General features: G+C 45.7%; 1 protein-coding gene across 8 annotated transcripts; it reads right to left on the reverse strand.

Moving 5' to 3' along the window:
- Positions 1-757: 757 nt before the first annotated feature.
- Positions 758-24,207, reverse strand: LOC110537426 (nuclear pore complex protein Nup98-Nup96). Of its 8 annotated transcripts, none has more exons than XM_021623459.2 (33): positions 24,020-24,207; positions 22,656-22,762; positions 22,388-22,486; positions 21,675-21,722; positions 20,917-21,102; positions 17,363-17,505; positions 17,001-17,108; positions 16,249-16,435; positions 15,984-16,162; positions 15,739-15,882; positions 15,511-15,643; positions 15,323-15,415; positions 14,999-15,139; positions 14,465-14,786; positions 14,105-14,224; positions 13,858-14,017; positions 13,514-13,715; positions 13,284-13,422; positions 12,866-13,043; positions 12,626-12,781; positions 10,559-10,786; positions 10,319-10,448; positions 9,757-10,022; positions 9,292-9,473; positions 8,915-9,147; positions 8,469-8,735; positions 6,380-6,537; positions 4,567-4,850; positions 4,196-4,417; positions 3,583-3,824; positions 3,334-3,488; positions 2,910-3,021; positions 758-2,254 (listed from the first exon to the last, which is right to left on the reverse strand). In XM_021623459.2, exons 2-33 carry the CDS (start codon positions 22,732-22,734, stop codon positions 2,067-2,069), a joined length of 5,484 nt encoding a protein of 1,827 aa, XP_021479134.2. In that variant the 5' UTR covers positions 22,735-22,762; positions 24,020-24,207; the 3' UTR covers positions 758-2,066. The 8 variants fall into 8 exon arrangements, with proteins under 8 accessions (XP_021479134.2, XP_036793282.1, XP_021479132.2 ...); XM_036937387.1 differs by having other exon boundaries at positions 14,999-15,070; positions 15,511-15,646; XM_021623457.2 differs by having other exon boundaries at positions 15,511-15,646.
- Between the last annotated feature and the right edge of the window lie 1,908 nt (positions 24,208-26,115).

Consider the following 26,115-nt stretch of genomic DNA (forward strand, 5'->3'; position numbering starts at 1 on the left):
TGGGAGAACGATCTAGCCTTAATGGCCATGCAGGCTACTCTTAATCTCCATTGACAGTCGGAAGAGGACTGGCCACCCCTGAGAGCCTGGTTCCTATCTAGGTTCCTGCCTTTCTAGGGAGTTTTCCCTAGCCACCGTGCTTCTACATCTGCATTGCTTGCTCTTAGGGGCTTTAGACTGGGTTTCTGTATAAGCACTTTGTGACATCAGCTGATGTAAAAAAGTGCTTAATAAATACATTTAATTGATTCATCATATCTGAATGGCACTGACTCCGTGACTCCTGTAACATAAGAGTGCCATCAAGGAAAGTGGCCATTGCCCAATTGACCTCCATTCATTTGAAGCAACTCTGAAGAGCAAGGTGATGGTGCTTAGCCTACCCTGAGGAGTTGGCAAATGTTAACACATTTTTTTTTATTTAAATGCATCAGTGATGAAGGGCAGGTGATGTGAATAATTGAACTGAAGATGGGCCACTTGTCAGATTTCAAAGTAATGGTAGCCAAAAGCTGCTTGTACTGTGGACACGCAGCAAGTAGCCAAATTAACACACCCGATTCAGTCTATTAACACGCATGGTTCCACTCAGAAACCTGGCTCATTGTTATAACGTATGCAAGGAACATTTATTAAATCAAGCATTAGAAAAATGCATTAAACCTCTTTAAAAACAAAAGTAAAACGCTGATGCTGCCGTATGCAGAATAAGACATGACATCCTGTACTATAGCCTAAAGGAGAACAGATGCATTAATTCAGGACAAACATTTTATTCAGACTTTAATAAAAACGTTATCACCGTCATCACAATCATGCACAGTAACGGCGGTAACAGAAGTCCGGAGACCCTCCTCGTGAAAGGCACTGTGCGCGCGGGGAGCGGTCTCCCGCCAAACATACTGCGGCAGCACACACCAAACAATAACTACATACATCAGTTTCACTTTAAACATCAAAAAACAGAAAAACCGGGGGTAAGGGGGAATGGAGGTTGAGAAAATGGAGGGTGTGTGAGTGAAGGTGAGACCAAGGACCCCAAGGAATTGTAAATTATATTTGAAATATGATATTTTTAATCAAACTCCTTGCAAGGACCACAGAGAAACTGTCCCAACTGGCTGATTACAAGAAAAATAAAAAACCTTGCAACACCAAGGAACAAACATAGCTCTGGTAGTCCCCCATACAATCGAAATATGAAACCATATATTTGAGATAGAGAATGGAATCTAACCATCTCCATTCCAATAGACTCACACTCTGGTTTTCAGCCCCAAAAAATAAAATACAAAAATAGAAGTTTATCCAATCTCATTTTACATTCTCTTTTGGTATGCAAAAACAAGTTGTTCACTTCAAGCAGGCTGTATGTACAAGATTACATCACTAAAATGAGTCTCCATTTTAAGCGAGATAGATCTTCCCTATGTATACACATATTGAGAGTTCATCAGGCGAGTGCGATTCCGCTCACTAACAAAATCCTGGTAAACAATCTTTACTAAATTAAACTTTCCGTTTCCATGGGGATGTAGGAGTCAAACACGTAGTTTGCATATAGTATTTATACTGGAAATATCAATTGCAGGATGACAGCGTTAACACCAGCCAGTGAGTGAGTGCCCCTTTAAACAGGGTCAAAGGTTGGGAGAAGAGAGCTCTTATCAGGATGGTTCAGCAGTTTAATATTTAAATGCACATCATACACAAACACACATCTCAGGCCTCCTAAGTACAAAAAGCTATACAAAAACATAATGAAAGAAAACAACTTGCAAGTCATTCATTTCCAAACACACACACACACACACACGGAGGAATGCTTCATCCAATTATCTTGTGCCATTTTCTTCAGGAGAAACCAAAGCCCCAAAGGAGCATGGGATACACCGCAAGTCCATCGCTGCCTTCTCAACCAAACTTCCCCTCCTATCTCAATCAACCCCAGCAGTCCCACTAAACAGTGCCAGATAGTCCCCTCCTACCCCCACTGTTCTCATTGTTTCCCAACAAACTACCTCAGTTCCTATTGGGCGGGGGGCTGAAGGTTCGGGGGAAGATCATTAGCTGACAATGAGCTGTCTCAGGTATGATTGGGTGAGGCTGCGGAGCTCCTCGAGGGCATAGTCCTCAGGCATGGGCAGACGGCCGATGTGGGGCGCTAGCTGGGACAAGGGGATCTCGCCACCCTCACCACCCTGCTGCAGACTCAACACCACACGCAGGATGTTAGCCACACGCTTGGCCATCTCTGGAGACAGGAGAGAGGAGAAGTTTAGGTAGGTCTCGGAACACACCTATAGTCCAGCTTCTCTAGACCGAGATTGTATCTCAGTCTAGCAGTAGCCCACATACAACTTAATTACCGACACTTTTCCCATTAGAGGGTATATCCGTGATTGGTGGACTGCTCGGTTAAATAATGTGTTGTTTGCGCCGCTGAGCGGTGCCCTGTAAAGAATGTCGATGTCAATGTCTGCGCCCACACGCTCCATTTTACTTCCTGTCTGTGGCAGCATGGTGCCCATATTACAAAGCTGATTAGCTAGGACAAACAGGTGTAAAACAGACAGGTGTGTACACAAAGCTAGAACACAACATGGAATCCATGTTTGGTTTTGATTTGTATTTAATTAATTCTTGGGAACCGCAAACAATTACTTCCTAATCAGAACTGTCTACTGATAGCAGTTATAGGCTTGGACGTGGGAAAAGTGACAACAAACAGGTGCAGGCCGACAAATAACTCGTAAGGTATATGTTATAAAATCAGAGTTCCATTCAGGTCTAGAAACTGGGCTAGGGCAGACAGGACAACGCAGAACATTACAATTAACGTTACGTTTATAGATCTGTCCTAGGAAAGATCAGCTACCCTCTGATTGGAGCAGACGGCTCCATCTCACCTGATTGGGCGAGGCGGTCCTTGGCGGTGGAGCAGGGGAGGAGCTCTATCCTGCTGCAGAGTGATGTCACCTCGGTGTGTAGACGTTCCAGCTTATAACCAGCACTGTCCATCTGAACACACACGGAGAGAGAGTGAGACCGAGAACGACAGAGACCCATTACATACAAACATCAATATGAAGCATTCTAGCACTTTCTATCCATGCAGCACCAACACACGCACCCTCCCACCCACAAACACACATCCTTCCATTTAAAAAACCCATACAGCCTCAATGTGTTCCAGATCATAGTCATATACCGATGGACAATGGTGGCTAAGACTGACAGATAGATAATCAGAAGATCAGCAGATCAGCAGCATAGCTAATTGGCTAACATAATCAACTGTAATGGAGTCAACATAACGCCAGACAGATGTACCTGTTGTATGGCGTGTAAGGTCTGTATGACTCTGATGTAGTCCAGGTAGACTCTGCCTGCCGTGTCCCAGTCCTGGATCACAGCACAGCGCTCTGGAACAGCCAGCCCCTCCAAGAACTCCAACAGGTACTCATGGTTATCATTGATGATACAATCTACAGGGGAAACACATACAGGTTGAATAGGGTTAGAGGTGTGTGTGTGTGTGTGTGCGTGCATGTGTGTGTGTGTGTGCATGCGTATACACACCTGAGGCTAGGTGTTGTATGACCAGCCTGTGGCAGAGGTTCCAGTGGCCTGCTCTGTACAGGTGCAGGGCCTCTCTGTGTCTGTCTGTCTCTCTTCTGGCTCTAGTAGCTTTGGCCAGGTGGAGCCACTGTTCTGGGATCAGCAGTCTTTCTGTGAGGAAGCGCTCTTTCTGGGCAGACTCCTCCGTCTCCAGCAAAGGGCAGTGCAGCTGGAGCATCTCCCTCACCGCACGCTCACGGAGCCTGGAGAGGACATGTTAGCAGGTTTAACTTAATACAACTTTCCATGTTATAAGTATCCCAACAGGGCTTGCTCACGTAATGTGTAAGCTTGCCTGAGATTATTACATCCGTTAGCTCACCGAGCACAGAGAGATAACACATTACAGACAATTCACAGTTGGAATTGGAACCCAGCTGGTCACAGTAGCACTTGTGTGAGATTATGATAAACCGTGTTCAGCCTATCGGTCCATCCTGGGCATCTGCTGAGGGCACTGACCCTAAAATCCTCCTGTGACTAATCAATTTAAACTTCGTCATGATTCATGTTAAAGTTGAGTGTGAAGTCTCTTCCTGTGTGTATGTTGTAAGGTGTGTGTTGCAGTACGTACATGTCCTCAGATATGTGCAGCAGTACATAGATGGCCATGTCCCAGAGGCCAGCGCTCTCCAGCTGGGCAGCGTAGCTGGTGTGTATGAGGCCCTGTCGGGCGGGGCTCAGGTGTGTGTAGTGCAGCGCCTGCAGGACCGACCACAGGTGCCAGCTCAGACGGTAGTCCAGACGCTCCCACGTCACCGTCAGCGGGTCCAACAACTCCTGCAGGCTGTAGTGTCTGGGAGGGAGAGGCGTCACTTATCATTTAAACCCCACTCTAGCGGTACTTCACTTTTATTCTGTTAAATCTCCTTGAGAATGGAAATGTAGGATTAATTCTAATCTATTTTGAGAAACCTATGCAGTGTGTTGTGGGAAATGTAGTACCTGTCGCTGTATAGTTTGAGCAGGTGGAAACAGATGTCGTAGAGTGGCCGTTTAGACTCTTCTTCCTCCATGTCCAGCGGGACTGATTGGTCAAGGTAGGGGGGCAGGGGGGCGCAGGCGTACTTCTGACCCTCTGCAGAGCCTTGGAAGGCGGCTTCGTACTTGGCCAGGGCGTCAGCGATGGAGGCGGTGGGAGGAAGCATGTACCACAGGTGAACCGCCACGCAACGCTTCCAGTCCAGCTCTGAACACACATTCACCACACAGTCTGTAGACTGCCACACCTAGAGAGACAAGTACATACAGCTCAGAAAACATTTAGTTCTAATGTACAGTACTAGTCAAACGTTTAGACACCTAATCACTTAAGGGTTTTTATTTTACTATTATCTACATTGTAAATTAATAGCGAAGATATCAAAACTATGAAATAATACATATGGAATCATGTAGTAACCAAATATATATTTTATATTTGAGATTCTAAGTAGCCACCCTTTGCACACTCCTGCCATTCTCTCAACCAGCTTCATGAGGTAGTCACCTGGAATGCATTTCAATTAACAGGTGTGCCTTGTTAAAAATATATTTGCAGAATTGCTCAAATAACCAAAGAGAAACGACAGTCCATCATTACTAAGACACCAATCCAGAACATTTCAAGAACTTCAAGAAGTTTCTTCAAGTGCAGTCTCAAAAACCATCCAGCACTAAGATGAAACTGGCTCTCATGAGGAATGTCACAGGAAAGGAAGTCCCAGAGTTAACTCTGCTACAGAGGATAAATTCATTAGTTAACTGCACCTCAGATTGCAGCCCAAATAAATGCTTCAGTGTTCAGAGGAGACGTGTGAATCAGGCCTTCATGGTCGAATTGCTGCAAAGAAACCACTACTAAAGGACATCAATAAGAAGAAACTTGCTCGGGCCAAGAAACACGAGCAATGGACATTAGACTGGTGGAAAGCTGTCATTTGGTCTGATGAGTTCAAATTTGAGATCTTTGGCTCCAACCGCCGTGTCTTTGAGACGCAGAGTAGGTGAACGGAGGATCTCTGCATGTGTGGTTCCCACCGTGAAGCATGGAGGTGGTGTGATGGTGAGGGGGATGCATCGCTGGTGACACTGATTTATTTAAAATTCAAGGCACACTTAACCAGCATGGCTACCAGAGCATTCTGCAGCGATTCACCATCCCATCTGGTTTGCGCTTAGTGGGATTGTCATTTGTTTTTCAACAGGACAATGACCCAACACACCTCCAGGCTGTGTAAGGGCTATTTGACCAAGAAGGAGAGTGATGGAGTGCTGCATCAGATGACCTGGCCTCCACAATCACCCGACCTCAACCAAATTGAGATGGTGTGGGATGAGTTAGACCGCAGAGTGAAGGAAAAGCAGCCAGCAAGTGCTCAACATATGTGGGAACTCCTTCAAGACTGTTAGAAAATAATTCCAGGTGAAGATGGTAGAGAAAATGCCAAGAGTGTGCAAAGCTGTCATCAAGGAAAAGGGTGGCTAAGAATCTCAAATATATTTTTATTTATTTAACACTTTTTTGGTTACTACATGATTCCATATGTGTTTTTTCATAGTTGTGATGTCTTCACTATTATTATACAATGTAGAAAATAGTAGAAATAAAGAAAAACCCTTGAATGAGTAGGTGTGTCCAAACCTTTGACTGGTACTGTATATTACAACAAATATGTGGATTGCAAAACCTACACACATAAACATAGCAAAGGATAACCCAGTTAATGGTGGTCTGAACACAACGGCAACAGCTGCATGCGCACACGCGGTTACTTACAGGTTTCCCGGCGAGCAGGGCGAAGATGCGTAGCCTCTCCTCCTGCAGAAATGAGTCTGTCTGCATTCTGTTCCAATCGCCAAGCTGCAGCGCCAGCAGCTCCCGGCCGTACTGAGAGCCCACCGCCTGGGACAGCAGCAGGGAGAGGCGGTGGTCCCCTACACACACAGGTTAAAGACATCTTAATGAGATCCTACAGCCTGGCCCAACTCACTTGTGAGATGCCCCTGGGGCCTTATTTATTATAGCCGCTGCGTAAATTTCACACTAAATATCTGCGTGTGCCATTTCTGAAAAGAGAATGCACACTCACAAAAAATAATTGATTTCTGAAGTCAGAGCACGTCATCCATACGCATGTTTCCAGTTATAAATCAGATCAGTTTTAAAACGGTGCATGTTTGAACGAGCATTATAACTGCGCTTGAATATTGCCCATCATTCACCTTTTATGGTAAAGACAACACCCATATTTTGCTGTATACTTTGGAAGTACTGGAATTAGGTCAAAAACAGTAAATATACACTGCTCAAAAAAATAAACACTAAAATAACACATCCTAGATCTGAATGAATGAAATATTCTTATTAAATACTTTTTTCTTTAGATAGTTGAATGTGCCGACAACAAAAATCACCAAAATTATCAATGGAAATCAAATGTATCAACCCATGGAGGTCTAGATTTGGAGTCACACTCAAAATTATAGTGGAAAACCACACTACAGGCAGATCCAACTTTGATGTAATGTCCTTAAAACAAGTCAAAATAAGGCTCAGTAGTGTGTGTGGCCTCCACGTGCCTGTATGACCTCCCTACAACGCCTGGGCATGCTCCTGATGAGGTGGCGGATGGTCTCCTGAGGGATCTCCTCCCAGACCTCGGCTAAAGCATCCGCCAACTCCTGGACAGTCTGTGGTGCAACGTGGCGTTGGTGGGTGGAGCGAGACATGATGTCCCAGATGTGCTCAATTGGATTCAGGTCTGGGAAACGGGCGGGCCAGTCCATAGCATCAATGCCTTCCTCTTGCAGGAACTGCTGACACACTCCAGCCACATGAAGTCTAGCATTGTCTTGCATTAGGAGGAACCCAGGGCCAACCGCACCAGCATATGGTCTCACAAGGGGTCTGAGGATCTCATCTCGGTACCTAATGGCAGTCAGGCTACCTCTGGCGAGCACATGGTGGCCCCCCAAAGAAATGCCACCCCACACCATGACTGACCCACCGCCAAACCGGTCATGCTGGAGGATGTTGCAGGCAGCAGAACGTTCTCCACGGCGTCTCCAGACTCCAGACTGTCACATGTGCTCAGTGTGAAACTGCTTTCATCTGTGAAGAGCACAGGGCGCCAGTGGCGAATTTGCCAATCTTGGTGTTCTCTAGCAAATGCCAAACGTCCTGCACGGTGTTGGGCTGTAAGCACAACCCCCACCTGTGGACGTCGGGCACTCATACCACCCTCATGGAGTCTGTTTCTGACCGTTTGAGCAGACACATGCACATTTGTGGCCTGCTGGAGGTCATTTTGCAGGGCTCTGGCAGTGCTCCTCCTTGCACAAAGGCGGAGGTAGCGGTCCTGCTGCTGGGTTGTTGCCCTCCTACGGCCTCCTCCACGTCTCCTGATGTACTGGCCTGTCTCCTGGTAGCGCCTCCATGCTCTGGACACTACTCTGACAGACACAGCAAACCTTCTTGCCACAGATCGCATTGATGTGCCATTCTGGATAAGCTGCACTACCTGAGCCACTTGTGTGGGTTGTAGACTCCGTCTCATGCTACCACTAGAGTGAAAGCACCGCCAGCATTCAAAAGTGACCAAAACATCAGCCAGGAAGCATAGGAACTGAGAAGTGGTCTGTGGTCACCACCTGCAGAACCACTCCTTTATTGGAAGTGTCTTGCTAATTGCCTATAATTTCCAACATTTCTAAATGAGGCCCCAGGTCTGCAGCAGGCTTTACCTTCCCACCCCTCATCCATCCATCCCCTTTCTTCCTGATCTCTGTTCCCCTTCCTCTCTTACCAATCCCCTCAAACTCCGATCTCCCCCACCTCTCACCCCTCCAATCCCCCCTCTCCTCACCACTCTTCTGAGCCAGCCTGCAGGCGTCACTGATGCGGTGTCCAGTGAGGTAGCTGAAGATGGCCTCCACGTGTCCTCCCCCATGGCTCAGGCCCACCTCCTGCTCGATCCTCTGGGTGGCGCTGTGGGACAGCCAGGCTGAGAAGCTCCTCCTCCTCTCCAGCTGCTGCAGGTAGCCGCTGGTACCAGGCTCTGGCTCTGTCGTACCCAGCCGACCCCACAGGGCCTCACACAGAGTCCACACCAGAGTCCAGTGAGCCAGGACCCCTACAGGGAGAGAGAGATAGGATAGCATAAAGTTATATCTGAACTCATTGAGACAGCAAGATAATTAAAACAGGTAGCAGGGGTGATGTTAGAATCATAGGAAAGTTTTGGAATTGGACCAATAAAGTGCGAGCCATCTACCATTGTGTGTGTGTGTATGAGAGTGTTGCATCGCTTACCGTCTCCGGCACCAGCCTCCTGGTTGAGGTCAGTGATCCACTCCACGTACTCGTGCAAGGCGGCCACCCCACTCTGGGGCTGGATGAAGGGGCAGGCACCCTCTGTACTGATGGTGCTGTGCTTCAGCCCAATCTCCAGGGGCCGCTGGTACACCGCCTGGCTCGCCTCACTGTCCCGCGGCTCCAGACCAACCACCTGCTCGATCACCACCTTGAACGGACTGTCTGAGAGTCTGTATAGGGAGGGGAAAGAGGGGAGTTTAGGGTTCAGTTTCTACCACCCATAACCACTGCTCTGATACAGTAAGTCTGGATCCCATTCTGACACTCCTACAGAATTGTGTAAATGAGTGGTCTGGTGTTTGTTTGTTACTCACAGTTTGCTCTTGGCATGTTTAGGCAAAAATCCAAAACCTCCAGCTCCTGCGTCTCCCTGGTCCTGCTCCTTGTCCCCAGCCCCACTCAGCCGGTCTCCACAGTGGACCAGAGTCCAGCCTGGACCCCAGCCAACCCGGAACGACCGGCCCGTGAACAGAGCTGCATCCATCAGCAGACGGCCCTGGGTGGAGGGAATGTGTTGATTACGTTGTCTAGATGATTTAAAACTGCCCGTACTGTACAGCTATGTTCACACATACGAAAACCACAATGGATTAATTGAAATTATCCAACAAATGTCCATGTTCTCTCCATGTACCTCATGTATCCCTGTGTGTTCAGTCTACTGTACTGTCACATATTTAAACTCTTAACTATCATAAATGTATCATGATGTAGGATGAAGTGTCTAGAAAGACACCTGAAAAATACTAATTAAATACTAGTAGTATAGTTATCATTACCTTCCCCAGTGTGACTGAGTTCTCTGGGGCCACAGGGCCCCCCAGGCGTCGAGCCCCCACCGTCCGTACAGTGGCCTCTGCCGCTGGGGCCGGCAGCAGGAAAGAGGGCCCCAGCGAGGGCCAGGGGGAGAGCCGCGAGGGCTCAGGAACCACCGCGGACGGCCGAGACATGGACAGCCTCCCGGGAAGGCCCCCTCCAAAGGGCACGTCAGGGAGCTGAGGGAAGAGACCTGCCCCGCTGAAACGAGTCTGCAAGAGACCACCGACTGGAGAGAGAAAGAGAGCAAGAGAGATCAATGAGCATTTATAATAGCAATAAGGTACCTCGGGGGTTTGTGGTATATGGCTAATATACCACGGCTAAGGGCTGGTCTTAGGCATGACGCATTAAATGTTTTATCATACCCGTGGTATACGGTCTGATATACCACGGCTGTCAGCCAATCAACATTCAGGGCTCGAACCAGCCAGTTTATAATAGCATTTAGGGTCTCTGAGTGAAGGATGGGTGACTGTGTGTGAGGGTAGAAATCAATGTTAGGGCTGTGTGTGACACACTTACTGGAGGGCCTGCCCTGAGTGCCAGGCAGGAGGATGCGCGGGGAGGCCCTGTCTAGAGAGCTCTTCATCCCTCCCTGCTCAAGGAACATGTCACCATCATCATCCTCAGCAAACAGAGATGCCTTCATGATCTGAGAGCAGAGAAACGCACATCACAAACACATTGTCTTCATGATGTGATTGAGGGCTCCATTAGCCTCAACAAAAAGGTAGAATGTGAGGGTGTACAGTAGTATTTTACCTGGAGAGTGTGAGGGTTGATTCCCATCGAGGAGGCAATCTGACTGGATGCAGAGACAGGGTTGTGTTCTGTGGGGGTCACAGTACCCAGCCGACTGCCCTTATCCTCCCCCATGCCGCTCTCCCCAACCTCCTCCAACATGCTCTCCCCTGGGGCATCCTGGGTAATGTCGGCCATGTCACTGTCAACCTCAGACATGCGGCTCAGCAGCTCCAGCACAGCCGTGGACTGGATACAGAGCGAATGGACACAGGACACACACACAGCAGGGAAAGTGCAACCAAACACACATAGTAAGGTGACACACACCAAGAAGAGAGACACACACAGACAAAATCAGTTTAGTGTAAATAAATGAAAATGGTCAGCACAAGTCAGACAGACCAGCAAAGTGTGATCTTTAATCCGTTTATTTCTTAGCTTTATCAGATCAAATACAAGATATCACAGATGTATATAGGAGCATGTTTTACATAATAAAATAATTAATAGCTTGACTCAATATTACCCCAAGAGTAGATGTTGTAGCTTCTTAAACCCTCAACCAGAAAAAAGACCTAACCTTGAATATATTCTGCAGGACTGGCAGCTTATCACACACTCATTATCTTTGGTCATCATCTCAAAGCTCGTTTCAAAGAGATAAACTAATATTCATAACAAATAATCAAAAATACATTGTGTAGATTTTTACGAGATACAACCATGATAATGTGAGGTTTTCTGAAGTGACCATAATCAGTACTACACATGGGCAAATTATATTGGATTTTAAAACATAACAATGGAAGGAACAGTTGGCATAATACAAACATTTTACAATAAAATACAGATTTATTTTAAGAAATCTTAAAACTTTACAAACTATTTCTGAGTTAAGACTTCACTTCAAACATTTCCTTAAAAAGGGGAAATCTGCAGTTGGTACATCCATTTTTAGACTTGGAAAGTAATGATATAAACATTGATTCTTGAAAAATATAACAGATGCCTCATGAGCATAGTTGTCATACACCATCACCACCCAAAATATAAGCTTGTGTTACTCCTTTGTTTGAACAATGTAAATTTTACAATGTAAATTTAAACAAACTGTATAGCCTCAAAAACATGGTTAAAACTACAATTTCAATATCATGGATGGTCAGTCCCTGTATCCATAGCACTGCCCATGTGTTTGGGAGTGGTTACATTTTTCCCGCCCCATCAGCTGTTTACCAAATCAGTGGCGGGGTAGCGCTTTGTTATTGTTCGAACTGCAGATTGCCAGTTAGATTCTCTGATTTAAAAAATGATTTAACACCGCCTTTAAAGGGATACTTCAGGATTTTGGCAATGAGGCCCTTAATCTACTTCTCCAAATTCAGGTGAACTAGTGGATACAACTTGTATGTCTTTGCATGCAGACAAAAATTCCAGAAGTATCCCTTTAAAACACCTTATTTTCAATCCACGGATGACTTCATGCCATAGCTATTGATTCAGGGTGATGTTTAGCTAAGGACCGTTTATATTTAGAGCACAGGTGAAGTTGATGTTCCTGAATCAGTTGTGAGGGGCAGAACGTAACCACTAACCAGGACTGACAGACTACCCTGCCCACCTGTCTGTGGGTGGGTTGTGGCCTCCACCACCTCAGGTACAGCTGAACCTGGGAGAGGAGAACCCAGCCTTCCCCACACCTCCACTGATAAACAGATAATGTGGGGTGTCCCATCTGATCAGTCACTATACTCAACAGCCCATCCAACTGATGTCAGATCAATGTTTAGCAGCCTTATTTGGGGTGCAGAGATCACCAAGACCATCTGCATCAAGGGCTACCAAACTTAAAACCTTTCCATATAAACCCATTGAATACAACCCATTATAGAAGTGGTGAAACAGCTGAGATCTAGGCAGAGAACCCCACACACTGCATGTGGCTGTAATGGTAGTGGAAAGGAAATGGCTTCAATTCAGATCATGTATATTTAGGTTGTATATTGACTAAGGCCTTCCAGGTGATGTAGAGAGCAGTGGGTGTGACTGTCAGTGTGGGTGGGCGCGCTGTGCTGCTCCGTCTACCTGAGCCTGTGGCGCCACCTGCTGCTGGGAGGGAGGAAGCTGCTGCAGCCCCGGGGGAAGTGTTGTGGCCGTCTTCAGCTTCTTGGGGTCCACTTTGAGAGGCACTTCCTCATCCTCATCAGAGTCCTGCAGGCCATACTTAGAGAAGTGGGCCACCTGCAGAGACAGAGAGAGATGAGTTACAGACATTGGAAGGGAGATATGGAGACACACCTTTCATATGTGTCTAGGCATGCTTACTTCAAACACCCAGGAGCCGGTCTCGGGGCGGTACTCAAGGAAGCGGGCGCCCTGTTTGCGTGAGGCATTCTCCAGACGGCCCTCGTAGTTCATCTCAGACAGACGCTCAGGGTTCTTTATCTGAGTACAAGTGGTCTTGTCATTAGGCCACACCCCATCCAGAGTCACCTCCGCTCGCCTGGCAGAGGAGAGGAGTGAGGGAAAGGTGGGGAGGGAGAAAGAGGTATAAAATAACATAGTGTAGTAAAGAGGTGAGAGGTAAAGGATGAGAAAGAGAATATCAATTTGAGTTACGTCTCAGCTGTGATCACTATCAGAATATGTTGAATCAGTTTATGACTTCTGTGATGAAATTACAAGGAAACTGATAACGACATTTTCCCCAGTGTGAAGGGTAGTAAGTTTCCCTGTCACTGACCTGTTGAGCCCCTCCCCCTCAGCAGGCTTGTTCTTGTCGTCGGGGTAGACGATAACCTCTTTGCGTCTGAAGTGAACAATCTCATCCAGGTTCAGCCCAGTCGCATTCACCTCGCCATGGAAAAACACTGAGCCGTAACCTGAGAGCCAATCAAAGAGCAGAGCAGTGAGCTACGGACCAATTATTTCCCCAGAGCTGTTTCCACCCGACCAATCAAGAAAATAGTTGACCTTTTCTGCCCACGGTGAAGTTCTCCACCACACACACGCCGTTCTCGTCCACCATCTTGGCCAGCTCATCCATGGCAGGGATGGTATAGTAGCCCACACGGCACAGAACGATACCTGCAGGGTGTGGGGGAACCTCCTGCACCTCCTCCTCTCGCTCCTCCTGTATGGAGTCCTCTCCCAGCGATATGTCCTCGCTGCTCACCTGGAATCAGAACACTCATGTCAAACCTCAAAAGTAGAGCACTATATGAGAAGCATGGCCAAAAGAAGAGCCCTTAATGGGAATAGGGTGTCACTTGAGACGACCATATTCATCATCTGTCTACTCTGTTCTATCAGCTCACCTCCAGGCCATTCCTGCCCCTGGCCCCCACCCTATGGGCATTGAGCTCTGAGATGGTGTCCTGCAGGCTGGGCTTGGTGTAGAACTTGTTGATCTCCAGGTCATCCTCGGCCCCTCCCTCCACCACCTCCCTCACATAATCATCCTCGTCCACACTGGCACTGTAGGGGGAGTGGGGGAGACATGATTCAGCAACAAACATCACACAGATCAATATCACTGACGGTGTGTGTGGGTGCGTGACTGACCTGAGTCCGTTGAGGGGGTACTCCGGTGGAGATGCCAGGTCATCTGTGTCTCTGTTGATTGGGCTGCTGTACAGGCTGCTGCCATTCAGGTTCTTCAGCACCAGCTTCTTGATGCTCTTCCTGGTTTACAACACCACAGAGAAACACACAGATCAGACACCATACACCAACATCACTGTCAGAATACAGACAGAAGCAAATAGCAAAAAAGCTACCGAAAACCAAGTTGTAGTATTCACTAAGAAAAACACAACAGAAAAATATTTAAAAAACAAAATAAAAAAAACAAAAATCGGTAAATCAGTTGAAACAGAAACATGTCAACTAGCTACAAGCAAATTTCCACAGACAGCCACCTACCTGGGCATGAAGGCTCCATTGGTGAGAGAAGGCTCATCATCATCCAGCCCGTCAAACAGCTGAGACTTGGAGGAGCCCGAAGATGTCAGAGCTTTGGGCCGCACACGTGTCGCAGGCCGCGGCGTCAGCTTGTAGTGAGTGGGCGTGGTCAACGCCTTCTGGGCTGCCGGATTGGTGGGCTTTAGACGCTCCTCCTTCTTTTTGGGGTCAGAGAGGGGGTTTCTGAAGAGGGGGGAGTCACCAAAGGGGGAGTAGGCCAGAGCATTGATCTGCTGCTGCAGCACTGCCTGCTGGGCCGCCGCCGCGTTAGGGTCCGTCAGCGCTGGGAGGAGAGAGAGACAATTATAGCTTCACCTAGCCTTCAAGGGCTACTGGAAGTTTCCACCACAGTGTAATGTTATCCAGCCAGTTTCTTCAGTACACTGAAAGAGTAATACAACTAGGTACTAAAGGAAAGTGCTAGAGAACGTGCTTTCACAATCAGCTTGAGACTGGGCAGAGGAGATAAAGGTGGTAGATGGAAGTGGTATTTACCAACAGGCTGTTGTTGTGCTCCGAAGCCCAGAGTGCTGGTTCCTGTGCTGAATCCCTGCGGTCCAAACGCTCCTATTGTTCCCAGAGTGGAACCCAGTGTCTTGTTATTCCCAAACAGAGACATCTGCCCAGTGCCCACCGCTAACAAACACAGAACACACTTAGAGAAACATCCACAGGGGACTACTAATGACTGACAATACAGACTCCGGTAAAACACCCAAACGGGCAGGTGTTTGTTTTTGCTTTTATTTACACGATCGATATTTCATGTATTTTCTTTATTATTGTATCCCAGACCTATGGCGCTCTTCCTGTTCATACCTGCTCCAAAGCCGGCTCCCAGTCCGGTCCCCAGTCCTCCTGCTGCCGTCTTGTTCCCAAAGAGGCTTCCGCCAGCAGCAGTGGGTCCAAAACCTTCACACAACACAGATTATCGATAGACGATTTATTTGCAAGTACTAGCCTTTATCACACAGGTGCACTCCAATAAGAGCAGATGATCAACTCACCAAAGTTAGATGGGTTGGTGCCTGTTCCGAGGTTGAGGGCGGATTTGTTACCAAAGAGGCCGGTGCCTGTGCCAAACGACGAGGCGCTGGTGGTGGTGGCGCCAAACCCTGCCGTCTTATTACCAAACAAGCTCTGCTAGGGATAGAGAGCGGATTAATACACACCCATCCCACCATGCCTGCACCTAACAACTGTGTAAAAGCCCGCGCAGTCGAGTCGATTAATACCTGTGTGCCGACGTTCCCGAAGGCGGTGTTGGTTTGTCCGAAGAGACCGGTGCCTGTCCCAAAGCCTGTGGCTGGTGTGGTCTGAGCTGTGTTTCCAAACAACCCCCCTGCCTGGGACGCCGCGGTGCTCCCAAACAGACCCCCCTGGGATGGAGAGAGAGTTACTCTAGTGGAACGGTACAACAACACAGACAGAGCTAATGTTAGGTGTGTAAGTGTATTAACATGTACGTGTGAGCTCTCACCATGGTGCTGGTTTGTTGGGGCTGGCCCATGGTGCTGGTGTTGCCGAAGGAGAATCCTGTGTTGGGTGTGGTTGTGGCCTGACCGAAGGGCTTGAACAGGCTGGCTGCCTGCTGGGCCTGCTGGGGCTGTTGCTGCTGGCCAAACAGACTGCCTGTGGCTGTACCAAACCCACCAGTACCTGGGGACAGAGAGTTAAAACTAATATATAATACATTTGTATTTATATTTTCTATTGAGCTCTGTCTATGGGCCTATGTGACTTACTGGTGCCGAAGTTGGTTTTGGCCTGGCCGAAGGAGAAGCCTGTGTTGGTGGCCGAGGAGCCAAACAGCCCTGCAGCCCCCGTACTGGGGGTGGCTGCGGCCGCAGTCCCAAAGAGACCCCCCGTTGGTGCAGCCATGGGGTTAGTGGGCCCCTTCCTTCCTGCCTGGTAGTCCTCCAACCTCAGCTCCTACACATAGTAAACACCACACAGGAGAGAGGGTGAGTGAGGCCTGGGCTGCACTGATCCCATCTTGCACTGGCTCCAAACACACCCTACACTGACACTCACAAAAACAAAACAAAAATTACCACATACGCATACAGACAACAAAAACACACTTTTACACTCATATGCTGCGGCTACTCTGTTCTATATTTGACTCATCGATTACCCTGCATTAATGTTCATATCTACCCAAAATACCTCGTACCCCTGCACAGTGATCTGGTACCGGTACTCCCTGTACATAGCTTAGCTTAATTCTTGTTTATTTTATTCCTCGTTACACACATACATACACATACATACACATATATATATATATTTTTTAAAACTGCATTGTTGGGAAGGGCTTGTAAGCAAGCATTTCATAGTAAAATCTACACCTGTTGTATTCTGCGCATGTGACAAATTCAACTTGATTTTGATTCAATACTTTAAAGTGGATTCCTCTCCTCGTCTCTTTCCCTTTCATTTAAACTATTATAAAAGACAGAGGGCACCTGAAAGTACCTGCATAATAATGACCCACCTCCAGTGACTTGTTCTCATACTCCTTCATGGCCGTGATGCACTGGTGCTTGGTGTTAATGCTCGTGGTCACACCCCCTTTCACCATGGTGTCACTTCCTGTTGCAGGCTGAGGAGGACAGAAGAGGACATTCATTGGAATACAAACTCCTTTACTGTATTGTAGCAGGATAAACTGATTACTCGTTCACATTGCAGAGAAAGCTGACCTATGATTTTCTTGAGGATTACAGTAAAGAGTTGCATGACATACAGCAGTAAGTAGACCTTTCTAGATAAAATGACGACACGACACTAGACAGAGTTCTAGTACAGTAGTTTGGTCGAGGTGTAATGGGCTAGCCTAGGTCAGGCCAAACTCACGTTGAACTTGACAGTGGTGCCTGGCTGAGCGGCTTGCTGGGTGAACCCTGAAGCTCCGAACAGGGAGGCAGACGCCCCTCCGAAGGGGTTGGAGTTGGTCGCCCCAAACAGCCCCCCGGTGTTGGCCGTGCTCGTGCCAAACGCTAGACAAAAAAAACATCTTAACGATCTAGCCAGACATCGATAATGATGTAGGACCATGTGACCTGACCAAGATAACTCCTGCCCCTCATGAGTGATCTAAAAATTGTCTGAAATATGAGCAATATACAACATCAAATGCATCTAATCAAAAGATAAACAAATATTCAAAGAAAATAAATGTAAGGTATTACACATCATGATCTCATTGTATTTCATTGAACACCAGCTGTCACACAATTACTACAACGGACCAGAACCCTCTATCTACTACAATTTTACAGGCTAAATAGAAGGCACTGGAGTGGCCATAGGAGTGCCACCACAAAATAATCAATTTTCTAAACCAGTTCTATTTGCCATTGTTGCATGTATGGAACTCTGAGAAAGGCACAGAATTCTAAGCTTACACTCCATAGACCCAGTCGGTATTAGATAGAACGTCGCGACCCTGCCCACCAGCGGGGAAAACAACCTGCGGTTACCCCATGGACTCACAGCAAAAACGTGCCCTTTTTCAAATGCAATTTTATTGTGTCTGCTTGTTTTAGTAAATTACTTTTCAAAAGTGCTTGGTCCCTAGTGTTAAAAAAACCAATAGTGAGGCTTCACTCATGCCCCTTTTCATTACGATGCTAGCAGCCAATTGAGCGCTAGCTCGCTACCGACCGGAACATGAAGCCTGCCCCAACCAACAACAAACGGCCTATACAGCTACAAGTAGTGAGTGGAGTTAAATCGAACTGTACTAAACAAGTTAAATATCTTACATGTGATGTAATATTTTCCACAAATAGCTACGCCTTATCTCAGCTCACTGGTCACCATAGCGGCATCCACCCGTAGCACGCGCTCCAGCAGGTATATCTCACTGGTCACCCCCGAACTGCAAACATCTCTGAAGCTGGAGACACATCTCCCTCACTAGCTTTAAGCACCAGCTGTCCGAGCAGCTCACAGATCACTGCACATAGACTTTTTATTTTGTTCTACTGTCTTATTGATTGTAATTTGTTTATTCCATGTGTAACTGTTGTTGTATGTGTCGAATTGCTATGCTTCATCTTGGCCTGGTCGTAGTTGCAAATGAGAACTTGTTCTCAACTAGACTACCTGGTTAAATAAAGGTGAAATACGTGTAGCCTACTTGAACACAGCGTCCCCGCATTTTCCACTCTCCCACACTATAGCCTGAAGCCACAGGGCTCTTCTTGCAGGCTCCATTTCCCTATGTGGGAGCATTGCGAACTACAGGTCTGGATTTTTGGCCTGGCTACATTGAACAACACAATAGCCAGTGGTGTAAAGTGCGTAACTTGTTTGGGATAGGGGGCAGCATTTTCACTTTTGGATGAATAGCGTGCCCAGAGTGAACTGCCTCCAACTTAGTCCCAGATGCTAATATATGCATATTAATATCAGTATTGGATAGAAAACACTCTGAAGTTTCTAAAACTGTCTGAATGATGTATGTGAGTATAACAGAACTCATATGGCAGGCAAAACCCTGAGAAGAAATCCAAACAGGAAGTGGGACATCTGAGGTTTGTCGTTTTTGAACTCACCCCTATCGATACACAGTGGGATATGGGTTATTTTGTACTTGCTAAGGCTGCCACTAGATGTCAACCGTCTTCAGAATGTTGTTTCAGGCTGCTCATGTGAGGGGCCGGATGGGAGCTGTTTGACTAAGGGGTCTGCCTACAGCCTCGTTCTTTCACTTGAGGTAGCTCTCGTTCCATTGCTTTTCTACAGACAATGGAATTCTCCGGTTGGAACATTATTGAAATGTTATGATAAAAACATCCTAAAGATTGATTCTATACTTAGTTTGACAAGTTTCTTCGACCTGTAATATAACTTTTTGAACGTTTCGTCCGACTGGACCAGATCGCGCTTTTGGATTTGTTTACCAAACGCCCTAACAAAAGAAGCTATTGGACATAAATGGACATTATCGAACAAAACAAGCACTTATTGAAAAACTGCGATTCCTCGGAGTGCATTCTGATAAAGATCAAAGGGAAGTGAATATTTATACTGCTATTTATGAATAATGTTGACTACCCAACATGGCAGATATTTCTCTGGCTGTTTGGGCTCTGAGCGCCGTTCTCAGATTATGCTTTTTCCGTATAAAAAAAATAATAATCTGACACAGCGGTTGCAACACGCCAATGTAAAATAAGATTTTTGGATATAAATATTAACTTTACCGAACAAAACATGGTGTAACATGAAGTTCTATTAGTGTCATCTGATTAAGAACATCAAAGGTTAGTGATTAATTTTCTCTCCATTTGTGCTTTTTGTGACTCCTCTCTTTGGCTGGAAAAATGTCTGGGTTTTTCTGTGAGTTGGCGGTGACCTAACAATAATTTGTGGAGCTTTCGCTGTAAAGCATTTTTGAAATCAGACACTGTGGCTGGATTAAGAAGAATTTATCTTTAAAATGGTGCCTAATACTTGTACGTTTGAGAAGTTTGATTTATGAGATTTCTGTTGATTTGTATTTGGCGCCCTGCAATGTCATTGGCTGTTGGCGAGGGGTTCCGCTAGCAGAACAGGGTTCCAGGTTAAGGTTAAGTAAAAAATACTTTAAAGTACTAAAGTCATTTTTGGGGGTTCTGACTTTATATTTTTGCCAACTTTTACTTCACTACATTCCTAAAGAAAATGTACTTTTTACTCCATACATTTACCCTGACACCCATAAGTACTCTTTACATTTTGACAGGAAAATGGCCCAATTCACATACTTATCAAGAGAACATCCCTGGTCATCCCTACTGCCTCTAATCTGGCAGATTCCCTAAACACAAATGCTTCATTTGTCAATTATGTCTGAGTGATGGAATATGCCCCTGGCTATCCGCAATAAGAAAATTGTGCAGCCTGGTTTGCAAAATATAAGGAAATATTTTTAAATGGTTTATACTTTTACTTTTGATAAAGTACATTTTAGCAATTCCATTTACTTTTGATACTTAAGTATATTTAAAACCCAATACTTTTACTCAAGTAGTATTTTACTAAGTGACTCACTTTTACCTGAGTAATTTTCTTTAAAAAAAGTTATCTTTACTTTTACTCAAGTATGACAATTGAGTACTTTTTCCACCACTGACAGCAGCTTTTCCTCATTTGATATTTCTGTATAACAAACCAAATGTTTTTTTACAATGAGGCTCAATAGGAAAGAAAGTTGGTTTCCCCCAATTTGTGGGTGTGGTCGAGGAGAATTCCTTATTAATACGTGAATACCGACTGGGACTACATAGTACACCCAATATGACCACTGTCCCACTGGTCACGGAACATTCTTTTGAATGGGAATGCATTATAGTACAACTAATTCTATGGTAAACCTGTTTGAACAACCTCAATGCTAGACAGTAAAAATAGACACTGACTGCCAAAGGAGGCTGGTTTGGCGGCTCCGAAAGCATTGCTCTGCTGGGAGAAGAGTCCTCCACCGCCGCCCGTGTTGGTGCTGCCGAACAGGCTAGTGGACGTGCCGCTGGCCGTGCCAAACCCAAAGCCGCTACCGGTGGACGACGTTACGGGCTGGCTGAACGTACTGGAACCAAACAGGCCACCTGGGGAGGGACACACACCACCTCAAACCAGCTCACACACAGGTCCCTATGGCCAGCTGTAGGAATGCTCAACTCAAATTCTTGTAGGACCCTGGCTAATGGTTTGGTTTCATGTTCACTGAGGATCCTCTAGAACTGGAGTTGTGCATCCATGATCTGACTAAGCCAGCCAGATGGGCCTTTAGGTCCATCTGAACTAGTTTATGGGAGCCCCTAATCATTTCACTCATCACAAGAGAGGTTGTCTCAAATAACTTGCAGCCTTCATCCCCCTTGTCCGACCTTTTCTTTCCTCTCACTCAGCACAAATAACCCACGAACTCTCACATATATTACAGACAATAGGGCCATACACAGTGCCACCTGTCTACATGATCACACTCCCTTTAAGAGCAGAATGCAGACTGTGGCTTTGCTCCAAACCAAATACTACATATTGTATATACTTTGTATGTACGGAAAATCCTTTCAAGAGTATAACAGGGACTGTGGGTGCGCAGCCTTTTTGTGTGTGCACATCCGCCTGTTTAACAGCGGGCCGTGTGTGTGCGCGCGCGTCAACCCATGCTTACCTCCTCTACCTGCACCAGTGTGGATTTGTTGAGGATTGGCTGTCACCACTTTTGAGAGAGTAAAGCATTACAGGGTGGGGTTAGACACACATTCAACCACCACATGTCAGTAGCAGCATCACGGTGGGCACAAAAAACACTCACCATTGTATATTGAATAATAGATAAATGTATAGAGCACCTAGTCAGCTCTCTGTCTACTGCGAGTGGCAGTGTGATCATGCAGGTTCACTGTTCAGGCATACGTCACAGTACAAAAGCTAGTCTTAAACATGTTCAACGTCATACTTTATCAGTGCTATCATATTGACACATGGAAATCCCCCTGAAGCTTTGTGGTTAAAATGCCAGTGGGAAATTTCATAATGTAATCTGTAGGTTATGCAAAAGTTATACAAAAGACCGTATGCCACAGACACCTTTCTTATGTGGCTATTCATTCAAATGGAGAACATGGTCGTCCTGAACCGTCAGCAGAGTTAACCCCTAAACCACTGCAATGGTGAACTGGCCTGGTCCTAAACTCAGAAGATAGTTGCAGAAACCATACTGCTATAGGGCCTCAGCAGATTATAGTGAAAAAAGTATTCAGGAAAGCAGCTATGGCCCCTGCACTACAGGACGTTAATTAGAAGAACAGATATTTGACAGGATTAGGCAGGTACTGAGTTATTAACATGTGTTATAGTCAGGATCAGGGAGATGTGGCAAACCTGGTTTATTCTGCGTCGCACCAAAGAGTCCTCCAGTGTTGTTGGTCGCCCCAAATGCTGAGGCCCCGAAGCCACCTGTCGTCGCACCAAAGCCAGTGTCTGCAAACACAGGGTCAACACCACCCCTTTTATGATCCGGAACAATTTAACTTTACTTGAGAGTGAATGCTGAGGCGAAGACATTGATGAGACAAGCAGGAAACCATAAAGGTACTCAACTTGTCAGGGATATATTAAAATTACACTTGCGCACACTGTTGTTACTTACTTTGTTGTCCAAACGTGGATGAAGTTCCAAATCCTCCGGTCCCTCCCCCGAAAGGAGCACCAAATGACTTGTTGAACATCTTCTCCTGCTAGCAGGACTGCATACGTCTGCTCAGAATTTCACAAAATGACAAACTTCAGCTTATATCAGCAGACAAAAATAACTGACAAACATACCTGACAGTAACTGAATACAATTATAGTAATCACATAAATGTTCTAAGTTACCAGATCTAGCTCGATACAGCTGGCTATGTATGATTTTTGGGCATGGGTACTCCCGTAGCCAAGGAGAGAGCAGTAGATGGCTCTGGCTGAACACAGTACCAGATGTATATCAGTGCGTGAATGACGTTGACGTTACAAAGGGATTTCCATTAGAAGCTAAGGTTTTCTATGAGACAGCCGATTGGCCTGTAAAATGTTTTGTTAGATGTTAAGCTGTGTTTTAGCATAACCTGGCCTATATGGCAGTTATAATAACACACATAGTAACACAAAAACGAATTAAAGTTAGTTGAGAAATGGAGTTGAGAGAAGCAGTGTATAGTTAATTAGTTCTGGCGGTGCGAAGTTCCAGAAGACAGGACTAACGTTAGTTCCAATATAATTCCTGTCATGAGAACCTAGTTAGCGAGCTAGCTTACTCAGCTACTGTAACGTTAGTTAATTAACCACCGTCCGCACATTCACTACCTGCCAGTCCCTCAGTTCATTGATATATATTTTTTTAGAGCAAAGGCCAAGAGTCCATGTAGAAACAGTTTAACTACTTTAGCTAGATTTCGCTAACAAAAAGTGCTCACCGCTCCGTTGGCTTGTTAAGTAAAGAAAGCCAGATAGGCGCCAGAATGTGTTCTCATCACGCTAAACCAAGGCCTGGCAGACGTCGTTAGTTAACTAGCTGCTAGCGCACTACTTACAGACTGATATTAAAACGGTCTTTATCCAGTTAATTGCCCACCTCAAAACATTAAGAAAATGATCACACCAACGTCGCACAAGATAAAACCAGATATGACCAGTTTAACCTGCTAGCTAACGTTAGTTATAAACATCCGCAAATGTCGCTGGTGAGTCAGAACCGCAAATCTGTTGACGGTGGCTAACAGTTAGCTAGCTCACTAATTAGCTAGCTCCTGTTAGCCAACTCTGACATGATAACAATCTTTGATATCCAACAAATGTATCTAGGTTGTTCAAGTCAACAATATAGTTAGATATATTGACAACTTTAACCGACCAAAGTTGCTAGCTAACGTTAGCTGTTAAAGAACTCATTGCTAGCTAGTTGTGATGTTGTGCTAACTAGCTTGATTTGTAACCCAGTTGAAAAAGGGAAGGAAGGACAATGTTAAAACTCACCGTAAATAAGATTATGTTCAATACAATACGTGTCTTGTGATCCAGTCACAATATGGGTGTAAATTGGGTCGACGTCTCTAAACTGGAATAGATTGTAATGTTCTTTTTCCGAAACTGCGGCTTTTCGTTGCACAACGAGGAGGGAAACTGCGGTAACGAGGCCAAAATGCGTCACGACGCACAGCGGCTAAATTCGGAATATGTCGACGCGCACCAACGTTTTATCGGTCCTAGACTTGAATAATTTTGAAAATAATAATGGGCAAATATTGTACAATCTAGGTGTGCAAAGCTCTTAGAGACTAACCCAGAAAGACTCACAGATGTAATCGTTGCCAAAGGTGATTCTAACATGTATTGGCTCGTGTGTAAATACTGATGTAAATGAGATATTTCTGATATTTCTTCACTTCCAATACATTTGCAAACATTTCTAAAAACACATGTTTTCACTTTGTCATTATGGGATATTATGTGTATATGGCTGAGAAAACAAATCTATTTAATCAATTTTGAATTCAGGTTGTAACATAACATGTGTAATAAGTCAGGGGTATGAATACTTTCCGAAGGCACTTGATGTACACTATATGACCAAGAGTATGTGGACACCTGCCAGTCGAACATTTAATTCCAAAATCATGAGCATTAATATGGAGTTTGTCCCCCCTTTACTGCTATAACAGCCTCAACTCTTCTGGGAATGCTTTCTACTAGATGTTGGAACATTGCTGCAGGGATTTGCTTGCATTCAGCCACAAGGGCATTAGTGAGGTCAGACTGTGGGCGATTAGGCTCACAGTCAGCATTTCAATTCATTCCAAAGGAGTTCGATGTGGTTTAGGTCAGGGCTCTGTGCATGCCAGTCAAGTTTTTTCACACCGATCTCAACAAAACATTTATGGATGGACCTCGCTTTGTGCACAGGTGCATTGTCATGCTGAAACAGGAAAGGGCCTTCTCCAAACTGTTTCCACAAAGTTGGAAGCGCAGACTTGTCTAGTATGTCATTGTATGGTGTAGCGTTAAGATTTCCCTTCACTGGAACTAAGAGCCCTAACCCTAACCATTAAAAACAACCCCAGCCCATTATTCCTTCTCCACCAAACGTTACAGTTGGCACTATCCATTCGGGCAGGTAGTGTTCTCCTGGTATCCGCCAAACTAAGATTTGTCCGTCGGACTGCCAGATGGTGAAGCGTGATTCATCACTCCAGAGAACGTATTTCCACTGCTCCAGAGTCCAATGGTGACAAGCTTTACACCACTCCAGCCAACACTTGGCATTGTGCATGGTGATATCTTAGGCTTATGTGTGGCTGCTCGGCCATGGAATCCCATTTCGGTACTGCTGGCCGTGCGGTAACAGAGAGAACCGTCTATAACTTGGATGGCTGGAGTCTTAAGCATCCGACCGCATGGCGCTATAGCGGATAGTGCCTGCGGATCAGTACATCACTGGGGAGGAGCTCCCTGCCATCCAGGACTTCTATACCAGGCGGTGTAAGAGGAAGGTCCTAAACATTTTCCAGCTACACAAGTCATAGACTGTTCTCTCTGCTACCGCACACTGCACGGCAAGCAATACCGACAGGACCCTGAACAGCTTCTACCCCCAAGCCATAAGACTGCTAAATAGTTAGTTAAATAGTTAACCAAATAGCTACCTGGACTATCTGTCTTGACCCTTTTTGCACTAACTTTGTTTTAACTCATCACTTACACTGTTGCTACTGTTTATCATCTATCCTGTTGCCTAGTCACTGTATTCCTAGTTATATGTACATATCTAACTCAATTACCTCATACCCCTGCACATTGACTCAGGACTGGTACCCTGTAGCCATGTTATTGTTAGTTATTATAGTTTATTTATTATTACTTTTATTGTTACGTGTTATTACTTTTCTATTATTACTCTATTTTCTTTATCTCTGCATTGTTATTTTCTTTCTCTCTGCATTGTTGGGAAGTGCCTGTAAGTAAGCATTTCACTGTTAGTCTACACCTGTTGTTTACCATTTATCACCTGATTTACAAAAAGCACATCTCAATAGGTGGTCCAGGTATCCTCATGATGACATGGCGTCTCTACT

This window comes from Oncorhynchus mykiss, chromosome 12 (assembly GCF_013265735.2).
Source record: "Oncorhynchus mykiss isolate Arlee chromosome 12, USDA_OmykA_1.1, whole genome shotgun sequence".
Lineage (NCBI taxonomy): Eukaryota > Metazoa > Chordata > Actinopteri > Salmoniformes > Salmonidae > Oncorhynchus > Oncorhynchus mykiss.

Coding starts and splice junctions, on each gene's coding strand:
- LOC110537426 (XM_021623457.2), bottom strand. CDS start 22,734: ATGTTCAACAAGTCATTTGGTGCTCCTTTCGGGGGAGGGACCGGAGGA. Junction 14,225..14,464: donor AATGGAGCCTTCATGCCCAG/GTAGGTGGCTGT, acceptor GTTGTAAACCAG/GAAGAGCATCAAGAAGCTGG. Junction 13,716..13,857: donor GGGGCAGGAATGGCCTGGAG/GTGAGCTGATAG, acceptor TTCTGATTCCAG/GTGAGCAGCGAGGACATATC.